The sequence below is a fragment of the Apiospora kogelbergensis genome (assembly GCF_038363985.1).
Source record: "Apiospora kogelbergensis strain CBS 113332 chromosome Unknown utg000001l_segment0_segment0, whole genome shotgun sequence".
NCBI classification, from domain to species: Eukaryota; Fungi; Ascomycota; class Sordariomycetes; order Amphisphaeriales; family Apiosporaceae; genus Apiospora; species Apiospora kogelbergensis.
In genome coordinates this window covers 4,718,256-4,731,164 of record NW_027117418.1, presented here as the reverse complement: position 1 = coordinate 4,731,164, position 12,909 = coordinate 4,718,256, and the positions used below count along the sequence as shown (strand labels likewise).

General features: G+C 52.1%; 4 protein-coding genes across 4 annotated transcripts; 3 read left to right on the top strand and 1 right to left on the bottom strand.

Annotated features, from left to right (window-relative positions):
* Window positions 1-643: 643 nt before the first annotated feature.
* PG998_001500 (uncharacterized protein) lies at window positions 644-1,408 on the top strand (the record flags this gene model as incomplete). Its single annotated transcript, XM_066868318.1, has 3 exons — window positions 644-833; window positions 886-1,218; window positions 1,275-1,408. 3 exons carry the CDS (start codon window positions 644-646, stop codon window positions 1,406-1,408), a joined length of 657 nt encoding a protein of 218 aa, XP_066736733.1.
* A 2,178-nt stretch (window positions 1,409-3,586) lies between these two features.
* On the bottom strand, window positions 3,587-4,893 carry PG998_001499 (uncharacterized protein; the record flags this gene model as incomplete). Its single annotated transcript, XM_066868317.1, has 3 exons — window positions 3,587-4,198; window positions 4,263-4,756; window positions 4,839-4,893. The coding sequence occupies 3 exons, from the start codon at window positions 4,891-4,893 to the stop codon at window positions 3,587-3,589; spliced, it is 1,161 nt and encodes a 386-aa protein (XP_066736732.1).
* A 606-nt stretch (window positions 4,894-5,499) lies between these two features.
* PG998_001498 (Nop14-like family protein) lies at window positions 5,500-8,245 on the top strand (the record flags this gene model as incomplete). Its single annotated transcript, XM_066868316.1, has 3 exons — window positions 5,500-5,664; window positions 5,719-5,755; window positions 5,784-8,245. The coding sequence occupies 3 exons, from the start codon at window positions 5,500-5,502 to the stop codon at window positions 8,243-8,245; spliced, it is 2,664 nt and encodes an 887-aa protein (XP_066736731.1).
* Window positions 8,246-9,784: 1,539 nt separating this feature from the next.
* PG998_001497 (uncharacterized protein) lies at window positions 9,785-12,783 on the top strand (the record flags this gene model as incomplete). Its single annotated transcript, XM_066868315.1, has 5 exons — window positions 9,785-10,042; window positions 10,119-10,280; window positions 10,332-10,664; window positions 10,722-12,205; window positions 12,258-12,783. The coding sequence occupies 5 exons, from the start codon at window positions 9,785-9,787 to the stop codon at window positions 12,781-12,783; spliced, it is 2,763 nt and encodes a 920-aa protein (XP_066736730.1).
* Between the last annotated feature and the right edge of the window lie 126 nt (window positions 12,784-12,909).

Sequence of the window (12,909 nt, the reverse complement as noted above, 5' to 3'; positions counted from 1 at the left end):
GCTCGCCTTGAGCAGGCTTCGGGCCAAGGTCTTGTATGGAATCCGGTACATTTCTGTAATTAAACTTGAAGAGAATACAACATGATCTAAGGCAAGGGCAAGGTACATGCATACTCATACTCGCTAGCCTGCTGGCCATAGGTGGGAGGACTGGACGACAGGACGACTTTCTTCGCGATTGATAAACCCTCCCCGTCCCCCATCCGAGAACGATTTGTTTTGTCTCATCCACACCGATCTAATACATCTACTCACCTTAATCGAGATTCCTCCATCACGGTCGTTAATAACTCCCCAGTCCACTGCTATTTCCACATTCATCAATACACATTTCTAATACCAAAACGAGCCTTCCACAGCCAGTAAGTTGAACTGCCTTGCCTGACCCTTCCTTTCACTGTCCTTGGTGCTGTTGCCGCTGCTTGCGAGTTGCGCCTTCATCTCATCATTACATACATTCAAGGGCGTGTCGCATTCCTGGACAGGGTAGCCAAGTTGTTTCGAGTCACACGACCCTCTCTCCATCCCCCATCCATACACACATGGTCCGATCTTCTTTTCGACTGAACAGTTATTGACTCTGTGACCACTAGCTTTCTTCTTCTCTACACTCTCTCGACCACCAAACAACAACACCGCCAATATGCAGTTCTTCATCACCCCCATGCTGTTCGCCGCCCTGGTTGCTGCCAAGGCCTCGTTCACCAACACCGACTTCAGCGTTGAGGCTGGCAAGCCTTTCAAGCTGACCTGGGACGGCGCTTCCGGTCCCGTTACCATCCTCCTCAAGAGCGGTCCTTCCGGCAACCTGAAGACCGTCTCCACCCTCACCTGTACGCTATCCTCCCACTTCAGTAAACCTGACATGCCACTAACCTAGCCTAGCCGGTGCCACTGCCAAGGAGTTCACTTGGACTCCTGAGAGCAACATCCCTTCGGACACCTACGCTTTCGAGATCAACGACGGCTCTGAGCCCAACTACAGCGCCCAGTTCCCCATCAAGGGAGGCGCTGCCGTTTCTTCCGCTGCTTCTACCGCCGCTTCTACCACCGGCTACCCTACCAGCGCGCTCAGCAGCACTGCTAAGTCCAGCGCCGCTGCCTCGTCTACTTTCGTGTCCGTCACCTCCAGCGCTGCCGTCTCCAGCGCCTCGGCCTCGGCTTCTGCCTCGGCTTCCGCCTCCGCGTCGGGCTCTAGCAGCGCTGCCGCCAGCAAGTGTAAGTCCCATTCGGGATACCTAGATTGGAAACCATGACACTAATAAATATTACAGCTTCTTCAACCAGCAAGGCCTCATCTTCGGCTTCCGCCACCCCCACGGCCTCCACGCTCCCCAACACCAACGGTGCTGGCAGCGTTTTCGCGCCTGTCGCCGTCCTGGCCGCAGCTGCTGTCTTTGCTCTGTAAAGAGCCGGCGATGTCATGTTACTTGGGTTTGGGGTACTGTTCTTGCGTACATGCATATTTTCTTCGCCTGTATATATTGCTCCACTGGATAATCGCCCTCAAATTAGGTGGTTGACTCGCGAGTCACGCATTGTGCAAGCGATACATAATGAAGTCGCAATGAACCGTTCTTTTAATATCTTCTCTCGTAAACATACTTTGATGCTGCATGCCGCTTCTGCACTGTTGCTGAATAATGACACCAGTGAATGCAGGCGTCCCCGGACAATCCTTTTCATGCATGGATAACCTCTTGAGCTGCGACAGCCCACGTTTAGAAATGTGATTTAGGATGACAGGTAACGGCGGTACCCGCGCAAAGCTTACTTGTGTCGCATGTTAAGTCATGGCGCACAAGGGACCGGCTGGCCGCCGCGGTGTGCTATGAGTGAAGCAGTGCGACATGCATGTCATGGGAGGGGACAAACTCGATAGCAAACTATGAGGTAGTATTGCGGCAGGAGTAGCTACCGGAGCATATGGATGTACCAGATGTGTTATAATTGGTGGCCGACTCTCCGTCTGATATTGCAGCTAAAAAGGGAGAGGAAACAAAAGAGAGGCCGGGGGTCGTCTCCTCATGCCTTTATCCTTCTTCGAGGCATGGATGTTGTTGGATGGTTGTCTTTCTCATCTTCGGAGCTGACTTTGGGCCGCTCCCCTAGCTTGTGTGCAAACGGGACGCAAATACGGGTGCCTCCTGATGGTGTTGTATTGTGTGTCTGTATCTCTCTTTTCGACATATCTATTTCATACCCAACGTAGCCTATGCAAATCAATCATGTAAGTATGTATAGAGTCATGGCCCACCAAGGTGGAGCGGCTTGCTGGGCCATGTTCGTGCACGCGGGGGAGGTGATCTGGGGAACGGACGGACCTACTGCTTACTGCTTACGTGCTGTGTGTAATGTCGCAGGGAGCGTATGTATGTAGTTGTGGGATTATATGGAGACATATCCGACGATTTATCTCCATCCACTGCACGCATACCCTCCAGCGACAGGCACCGTTATATCTACTTGTAGATGCCTTGGGCGCCTGGCCCGTCATGGGCCCCATGTCCGCGTCCTCTGCGGTTGAAGACGCAAGGCTTCAAGTACGACATCCGCCGTATGACGTACGGGAATATGGGCAGCGTCCTTTTGCAGATTGATACGTGGTCCAGAGCCGCATCTCTCGAGGAAGTGTTGGCTGTCCGCAAGCTGTCTTCCCAAGCCTCGGTTTTTGGCATACGAGAAAGAGGTGGTTGTTGTTGAGCGTATTGGTGGAACGATTGAATGAGATTAAATCCCGCCATGTGCGTATTATCATTTGATGCAGCCCTGGAAGTGTAATTATAAACTACACACTCGTACAATCTCCACGTGCATCTCCCAATCGCCCACTACCAACCAAGCCATAGACAAGCCCCAAAGTGTATCCCGCAAAGTTGCTCGGATGAACTTGGTCAGGTGATCGGACAGCCAACTGTATGGCAAAGGCCGATCAAGTGTGACGCCTCGTGCCTGCGGATGGCAAGCAGCCATTTTGATGGCTGTCCCTTCAAATGCACCTTCATCCATTGCCTATCATGGAGCTGCTGCCACTTTGCCACAGGCAAGATCAGAATGCGAAGACGTTCGAGTCGTACCTCTCACATTACAAAAACTCAACTATTCTAGTCCATATATACGCGTTTCACCTGCAATTCCAATTCGGCTCTACTGGTGAATAGAGTTAGTCGGATTGGCAATGCTCTTCTCGCGAGACGATGATGACTGATGTCATACCCCTATTTGTGAAGATCGATAGCTGTTTACCAACGCGTGAGTGGAACACAGAAACGACAATCCCGTCGTAAATCTAACGTCTAGGTTGATTCGATATGCTTTTCAGCTAGACTTAAATATATACTGCGAATTTCAGTCACCACTGTCCCGAAAGATGGCGAATTATTACAAACCCCCCATACCGGGCTGACGAGGCCTATTATACTCGAAGACCTACGTTTTGTGTTATACACAAGAGGAGAGCGCTCTTGGATGCGTTTATACTCCATGCTGAATGAACCGTTTGACCTAACGCCCAAAGCCATGCAATATTCCCATGTAGTCAATCATCTATCCCTGAAATATAAACCCTTTGGTTCTTTCCCCCGCGTCACAACTTGGCCTTGATGGCTTGGGGTTTGCCATCCTCGGATACAACGACCACTATGACGCAGATGTCGTCTACTTTGCCGCCGTGCCAATCCTCCCCTGGGTAGTATTTCTGGACCTCCTTGGCGAAAGGCCCGTCGAGCCTCTGGTCCATGCTTGCTCTCTTGGCCGTGGCCAAAATTTCGAGAGCGATCGCGCTCTGTAGTGTGGCGGACTTCGGCTCCGAGTCTTGTGCTTGCACGTATGATGTGAGGTCATCGACCACGCGAATGCCGCCATCTGTCGCCTTCCACGCGCCACTGCCGGTCATGGCCCGGCTTGCGATCCTCAAGACGTCTTGGTCGAACAGATTGTCCCAGAGCCCATCGCTAGCGAACACCAGAACATCACCGTGTCTCAGCTCGTGCGCTGTCACGTCGGCGTCTTTGGGGTAGTCGCACAGTTGAGCGCCCCCAAACGCCGCGGCGCGGGCGAGCATACTTGGCGGGATGATGGAGAGTTGGTAGGGGGTGTTGAAGGCGTGCGTCTGAGCCTCGGACGAGTGGTGTACGCCGTTGAGCCGCAGGTGTACGAAGCCCGAGTCGCCCAGATTTGCGACGTCCATGACCCCCGTCTTCGGAGACGATGGCCACACAAGCCGTGCTGCCGCCGGCCGGTATGCTCTTGTCGAGGCACACGTCATCGTAGCCTTTTTGCATCAAGGCCTTGGCCGTCAGTCGCCTCGCATCGTCGGGTTTTGTTTCGTAGGCCGCCAGCGCCATGTAGTCGCAGAAGCTGTGTGAGAAATCGGCAGGGTCAACGCCGCTCTCCTCCCAGCCGCCGACTCCATCCGCCACACCAAAGGCGACGGCGTTGGTGTCGCCCATACGGGCTATGAAGAAGGCATCTTGTCCGCTGGCGGGCCGTTTTGATTTAGGACGTTTTATTTGCGGTTGCACTCGGTTATAAGGGTTGAACTGAAAGACGTTGGAGTTGGGGTCGAGGCGCTTCCCCTTGCCACTAAACGATGCTGCTGCATGGTATGTGAATTTCGGCATCGGGTGCGCGCTCGTACTTTGCGATCGTCGAGGGGGCTGGGTCGTGAAATATCGACTGCTGCTGCCACGATTCTGGAAGTGGAAGATGGAAAGGGCTCGAGGCGAGTAGGGCAGCGATTGGCCTCGAGAACACACTATTTGGAGTATATGCAGTCAGCGCAAGCGGCACGGACGGAAAACCACCGCTGGCCCAATGGGCAATCGCAGCCAACTCACATTGCGTGAATAGCCTCATTTGAGGTGGCAGCAGTCGTGATGACGTCGAGGCCATGTCTTCGGGTGTCTGCGAGAGGGTAGGATAGGGATAGCGGGATCCCCGGGAACTATATGAGGTTCTTTTCAAAGAGGCATGGCGCACACGACTCGTTCCTTGGGATGCAAAGCGAAGGGCAGTTGGGTCAAGAAAATAAATTTGAAAGGGCTCCTTTTAATTAACCTGCACCATTGTCATTGAATGTCATCAGCGAGCAGAATAACCATCACTGATATCTGGGCCAAGGGAAAAAGTTACCGGCCCATCTCCATCCAATCTGATCTGGTCTGGTGGTCTGGGATGGGTCTGAGACTTGTCGGGAATCCTGGCTTCCCCATCACTGTGCCTTATCCTTATCCTTCTCGCGCCTTTTCGCGGCCTAGGGATTTTGGTTGGGATGTTCTCTCGGCCGCCCATCATCCATGGTAGCCACTGTACTACATACTATGTACCCATGGTTAACTGAACGCCCAGCCCCACCACCCATCTGCGATAAGATAAGACCAAAAAAAAGTTCAATGCATGCATTGCAATCGAACACTCCATTCAGTCTTGAACAGTCGAGAAGCGAAGCAAAGCAGGCCAACCACGGACTGCTCCCTGACTTCAGATCCCGACTTCGAGATGGCCGGGTCTCAGCTTAAAAGGCTTAAAGCCTCCTTACACAAGGAGGGCCTGATCGGCCCCCAAAAGTCCAAAAAGGACAAGAAGAGGGATTCCAAGTCCGGCGTCAAACGCATGGACAAAAGGGCTGCCCTGGAGGGAATCCGAGAGCAATTCAACCCCTTCGTACGTCGCCCTTGGCAGCATGGCAGTTATTTTGACTAATAGGAAAAAACACAGGACCTCAAGCACAATGTTAGGGGGACCCAAATTCGAAGTAACAAGTAACCGACCAACAAACAAAGCAATCCATGGCCGCCCAGTTGAAGCCAAGACTGCAAGCGAAGAGAGACGCCGACAGACGTTGATGGTCGACGAGCAGCGAAAGAACAAGGTCGGAGGAATCGTAGACCGCCGTTTCGGAGAGAATGACCCAACACTCGCCCCCGAAGAGCGCATGCTCGAGCGTTTCGCTCGGGAGACGCAGTCCCGTCACAAGAAGAGCTCCATGTTTGATCTAGAAGACGACGAGCCCGGCGCATCATTCGACCTTACACACGGAGGCCAAACGTTGTCACTTGACGGGCCTGCTCTGGTGGACGACTTCCAGGAGGACATGGAAGGTCTTTCCGACGAAGACGAAGACAGTGAAGGACGTCGAGCCTACCTCAAGCGAAAGGCGCTTACCGAGGGCGAGGATATCGATGTTGACGATGCCCAGCCGGACAGGAAGAAGACGAAGCAAGAGATTTACAGCGAGATCATGGCCAAGTCGAAGGCTCACAAAGCTGCACGGCAAGAGGCGAAAGAAGAGGATGAGGATATCCGAGAGGAACTCAACAAGCAGCTCCATAGTATCCGCGACCTCTTGTTCAAGACTAAGGATCCTCGAAACAACGAGCCCCTCGATAAGGCTGCCGAAGATGCCGAGCGAGTGAGGCTGGAAAAGGAATACGACTTACGAGTGAGGCAAATGCTTCAGGATCGAAGGGCGCAACCGACAGAGCGGACCAAGACGGATGAGGAGCAGGCTGCCGACGCTTCTGAAAGGTTGCAAAAGCTTGAGGAGAAGCGACAAAAACGCATGCGAGGCGAACAGGAGAGTGAGAGTGAGAGCGAGAGCGAGAAGGAAGAGAAGGAGCCCCCTGCAGACTTCATGGAAGAGGACGAAGAGGACGAGTTTGGTCTCGGCAGCGGTGTCGCTAAAAAGTCGAAACTTCTACCAACGGCAACAGACTTGGGCTTCGACGATGAAGATGACTTCTTTATCGAAGATGACCTTGTAGCCAGTGGTTCTGAGCTGTCACTTGAAGAACAAGATGAGGATGACGAGGACGAATCCGACCAAGGTGGCGAGGACGACGACGAATTCACCAAGGGTCTGCTGGCCGAGAACGAAATAAAAGACCCGGCCTTCAGTGCGAGCTCGAGTATGGGTTCCAAGGATGATCCCGCCGGGGTGCCGTATTCTTTTGCATCCTGCCCAGAAACTCATCAGCAGTTACTGGATGCTACTAAGAATGTACCGATCGAGAAGTTGCCTGTCGTGGTGGTGAGGATCCGTACACTCTTCCACGCACAGTTAGATTCCCGGAACAAGGCCAAACTTGGCAACTTCACCCTGGCCTTGATCCATCACTTGCCCTACTTGGCTTCCCGGCGGAAGCTGGCACCTTTCAGCGTCTTCGAGCAGCTGATACGGCATATACATTCTTTGGCAAAGACGTATCCGATCGAGGTTGCGGATGGCTTCAGGTCACATCTCGAGGACGTGGCAAAGAAGAGACCTCTTGACCCCAATCTGGGTGATCTCATCATCTATACGGCTATTGGGACAATATTCCCGCCCTCGGACCATTTTCACCAAGTGGTAACGCCTGCGCAGCTCGAGATTGCCCGGTTTTTGGGGCAGAAAATGCCAAAGCAACTATCAGACCTCGCCAAGGGCGTGTACCTGTCCATCATGATCCTCCAATATCAGCAGGTCAGCAAGAGGTACATGCCTGAGCTCATAAACTTCAACCTCCACATTCTTCTAGCGTTGGCACCCCAGTCACTGAAGAACGTTCCATTCCCCGTCCACGAGTTGCCCGATGGCCTTCGCGTGAACAACGCGCAGGCAGCAGAGATCCGTAAGCTGAGCTGCTACGACTGTATGGAAAGCGAACGGTCGGCCAAGGACCAAAACATCTTCAAGATTGCCATCATTGATTCTACAATCAAGGTACTGGACGCTGCAGCAACCCTTTGGGCAGGCAAATCATCGTTCCTGGAGACCTTTGAGCCGTTCAAGCAGCTTCTTGTGCATTTAACGTCGAGGCCATGCCGGTCGCATTTCCCCGATGCGCTCAAGGATCGTATCCGTAAAACGCAAACAAGGATAGAGCAGATGCTTAAGCTTGCCCAGATCCAACGTAAACCTCTTGAGCTGCACCACCACCGCCCCTTGGCAATCAAGAGCAACATGCCCAAGTTTGAGGACACCTTTGATCCCAGCAAGCACTACGATCCTGACCGCGAACGTGCTGAGGCCGCCAAGCTTCGTGCAGAGTTCAAGAACGAGCGCAAAGGCGCCATGCGCGAGCTCCGGAAGGATGCCAACTTCATGGCCAGAGAGAAGCTGCGCATTAAGAAGGCCAAGGACGAGGCATACGAGAAGAAGTACAAGAGGCTTGTGGCAGAGATCCAGGGAGAGGAAGGACGTGAATCTAATGCGTATGCGCGTGAAAAGGAGGCCCGCAAGAAGGCAGCCAAGAGGAACAAATAGGTTACTTGAATTGTCGCAAGGAAACCCCTGGCCAATATATCACTGTGGCGTTAAGGTGCTGCATGTATTTTCCTGTGTTCCAGAGCCGTTCGATTGTTTAATTGACCCTAAATATTGCCTAACACCATGGCGTCGTCTACTTGGTCTGCGCACATGTTCGCAAGGGGGGAGCAAACACAAGCTCGTTGGATTTCGCAATATGAAGTCTTGATATATGTAACTCAAGCTATGGACTGTTAAGTGGAAAGCAACAGCCACCGAGCCGTTGGTGGTCCTAGGGTTACGAGTATGTGCCCGCGTGATAGCTGGTAGAACCAGTATTTCCATGATCCTCACGAAGAGTGCGTGGGTATATGAAGCCCTGGATATTGAGATATCGTGATCTCAAGTATCAGCTCCAAAATAACCAATGGCGATATGTCAACCGGATACCCACGGAATAGCAGGCAAACATCCAGCGGGAAATGCTAGTGATCATAGTGCCTTTCAGGCGCATATTCTACAGCATCCTGAGCTGGGAAGCTGCGGAGTGTGAGGATCAAACAGGATAGCATGGCGACAGCAAACAGAGTAAGTCAACTAAAGCAACTGTTCAATGGCTAATCCCCAGATGATGACATGCCTGCCGAACGCGGGGGCTGATATAGTCTGCTATTCGTGCATTCGGCAATGTGTTTGTTCTATAGACAAATATCATCATGTGTTGACTTGGTGATGGGCATATCTCCAACGATTATATTCTTCCCTTCTGGATAATGCAACCCGCCTAGAGTCAAAATCAACTTCAAAAACAAAGAGCAGGTGTATTGCCGACACCTGCCTTTGTTTGAATGTCTCGTCGATAGTAGTCCGCCCCGGTGAAGCGTCTGCAACATCCCGACCCGAGCAAATCACAATCAGCCCAGGCGACGACACTGATGTTCTACTCAGATGCTATTTGTGTGTAACTTCGGTTCTGTGCCCAACCTAACTCCATCCTCACTCTCTGCCTCTAACAGCTTGTATGGTCAGCTCAGCGTACACTTTAGCAAGCCTTAGGCGTGCTGCTCAAGTAACGCGTTGGCTGTTTACTTCTGAGAGATGCATTTTTGACTTCAGGCGAGAGAAGTGCCTGCACACCTGCCCTTGGATTGTGACTTCTTCACAACCCCCGTCTGTCACTCATGGATGCAAAACAAAGCAATTTATGTGAAGTAAGTTACTGCCACCTACCATACAGATTTCCACCATTCCCTGCGAGGAACTCACTCGGCTGTGCATGTTTTCTCTCCTCCAGGCCACCGCGTCTTTTCGCTTCAATCACTGATGGGTCTTTACACAGCTCGAGCAGTGGTTGTCTCTGCATGACCCGTCTCTTCCAGAACAGGGTCGGTTATTCCAGTTCAACTGTTTCCTACTACCAATAGGCCCAACAATGTACTCTGGACAGAGCAAGTAAAACTGACTTCACTTCGACACAGGCACAGCCCATTTGATTCTACCCGACCTTGCCCAGGCCTCTACTTGCACCCGTCAATCTTCTTAGAACAATTGCCAACCATGTCGATCTTATCCGACAAAGCGTCCATGGCACCCAGCGCCAATGCTCACGGTGCCATGAGAAAATACTACCCAGAATGGACAGAACAGTTCCTCGTGGCGCCTGAAGAGGCTGCTCACCAGGGAGTCTCTCAGGAAGGATCGAACATCCTACCCGGCAGTGGCCGCGAGTACCAAGAGTTCCTGCTGTCCAGCAATTGGGTCCTTCGCCCCGATGGTCTTCAAGAGTTCTTCGTCGAATACGGCAAGCTATCCTTGGTAGGTCACTGCCCCCGTTATGCAGCTCCCGGCGAGGCATGGGAAATATGAGTGTCTGTACTGACTGGAAAGATAGAAGTCGCAGATTACATGGGATGCTACCCTGGGTTGCTTCAGAGTCAGATCAAGATTGGACGAAGGGGCCATCTTGATGGGTGCCGTGCGAGATATCCTGGACCGCATTGTGCAGCCAGAGATTAACCAAATCCCGAAGTCGGAGGGATCTGGCGCATTTGACGTGAGTCGTCTCGACTCTACACACGCTTTCCTTCCAGCTAACCCGATCCAGGGGAAATCGAGCACCAAGATCCAGCATGTCTCTGAATGGAGAGCTGCCACAATCGGAGTCGATGAGTTAAAAGCATATGATAAGTTTGCGTATCCTCGAGCTCTCATGCAAATGGGGTACCAGGGCACCTGGCATATTCCCACTGGGCAAATTAACGCCGGTGTGACCATGACCAGTATCATACCAACCAATCGACTCCTGGACGAACTTCGGAAGTCATCTGGATGCGCTGTGCTGGTGGGAATGGATGGCAAATCTCTTCAGATTGGCGGAGCAACTGAGAACAACGTCGAGATCGCCAAAAAGAAGATCGACACATTGTCCAGGTACTACGTGAGTTGAGTAGCTGAACGATAAAATGATGGTTTTTGAGACTCACTTTCTTCCCAGGACTTGTCCTCGAGTTCAGACGCCACGGGTCGGCACGTCCTGTACTCAGAGAGCCAAGCAACCTATATGGCTGAGCTGCGTTACATAGCCCATCTCAACGAGGGCCTGCTTACAACCATCTTTCTGGATCGTACGAAAGGTGCTCCAAAGAATATTTATGGCAGGATCTTCTCTAAGGGGAGTGTTGTGAGCAAATCGCTTTATAGCAATGCCTCTGGCGGATACCTAGCAGCACCGCAGCCCATTACCGCCGCTATTGAGAAGAGCAAGGCCACGTCAGCTTTCGCACCTTTCAAAGGCTATAAATACGCGGCCAAGGCCAGTAGTTGGGTTCCTGATGAATCATCCTCTACTGGTTCGCGGCCATCGAGTGCTGTCCAGGGCGACCTTTCTGGAGTGAATCCTCAAGCAGCGCCGAACGTTGCTCAGTGGGCAAAGAAAACAGCCCTCGTCAACGCTAACATCAAGACAGCCCCGATGTCTATGGACAAACCATCGCAGCCACTATGGGGTGGTGCTCATGAGATCGATCCAGCCGGTACGCACAGCTCAGTGACCGCAAGTCCTGAGACTGCTAATGCGAGTAGCTGCCAGACGAAGGCACCGGCCCGAGACTTACTAAGTAGCCCAGTCCGTACACAGAAAAGCTCCGGATCAAGCAAGCCGGATCCCCTCGTGTCGAGTGACGGCGATATTGACCTTATAGCTTTTTCTCCACAGAAAGACAACTCGGATGCGTTCATATCGTGGGCGATGAAGCCCCTCTTGCCTTCACCCCGAGTCGTCGATGGTGAACAGAAGTCCAGAGAGTTTCACTCTACAATGGAGCAACAAGCATCATCAAAGAAGCTAACGAGCGCTGAGGCTCAGAGATTTAGTACTCAGAAACTGGATCCTACCCCAGAAGTGATCGGAAAGGTCTCCAACAAGCTAGCAAAGATCTTGGAGCCCTTGAGGATATTCCAAGGTACAGTCTCACTGAAGGCCGAGTTGGGTCGCTTCATCTTTACTACGATGAGCCCCGCACACATCAGCTTGCCAGGTGATGGCAACCATCAACGACGACATAGAAGTCCGGACGAGATGGAGATGATGCTGGAGCGTCACTCGAATACTCTTCTTTTCACCAACATTATCAGTTTGTCTGGCGGAGACATGAATTATATTGCGGATCTGGGCGAGCCTGTGGATGCGCTGTCTCGTATCTGGACGCCATCGCGAAAATCCGTTATATACGAGTTCCTATGTGACACATCTACTGTGGGAAAGAGGGCCACGCACTGTTTTGATGTTAATGTCAACGCCGAGGACTTCTCATACCAGGTTCGCCCGAGCGTGAAGGAGAGTAGGAAAGGTGCTGTCTTCATGCATTGCCTGGACCGGACATTCGACATCCAATTCACAGTTGATACTGCACCGCACTTGACAGAACACTGCAAATATTTCGCCGATGAGCTGCAAGATTCACTGACTGTTACTATCACGTAAGTCCGGCACGAGAACTGTTACTGATTTGCGCTAACCACTCACGCATAGGAAAAACGGCACCGGCGTTCCGTATCTAACCTTCATCAACCACGGAGACTGGCGTGCCAAGGTTCGATCAGCCAGAATTCGACGTACATCGGTTTATTTCAGCACCAAGCATCAATGCGAGCTGGAAATCACTCAGGTGATAGAAATGGGCGTCAGCCCGGAAAGCGTCGTCGGCAAAGTAACTAAGCTTGTCGTGGAAGAGAGCGAGGGAAACCCAGTCAATGGTATATTCCCTGTCTTCTACGAGGCTTGCATCAAGTCAACCGTGGCAGAGCGGGCTTTTGCTGAGAATAGAAACCTGAACTTTGCCGAGGAAGCAGAATGGACTGGCAAGGATCTCAAGGCAGCTGGTGTCTTCAAAGATCTGATCCTATCAGCCACCGACTTGGTGAAGCAGATGGACGGTATCGGCCTTTGGTGTGATAACAAGCAGACGGCAACGCTCCACGGAAAGCCTCCCATGAGCACTGCTGAGGTTGAGAGTGAAAAGAAGGCCCGCGATGATGAGAAGTTATCATTTTGGTGAACGCACCAGTTCAATGTTTTGCGATAAGAAGGACTGCGTACATCTTTCGGTCGAGCTTGCGATGGATTTCACATATCACATACATACCTTAGATGCCTTGTCAGATAGCCATCACGTCGTGTATAT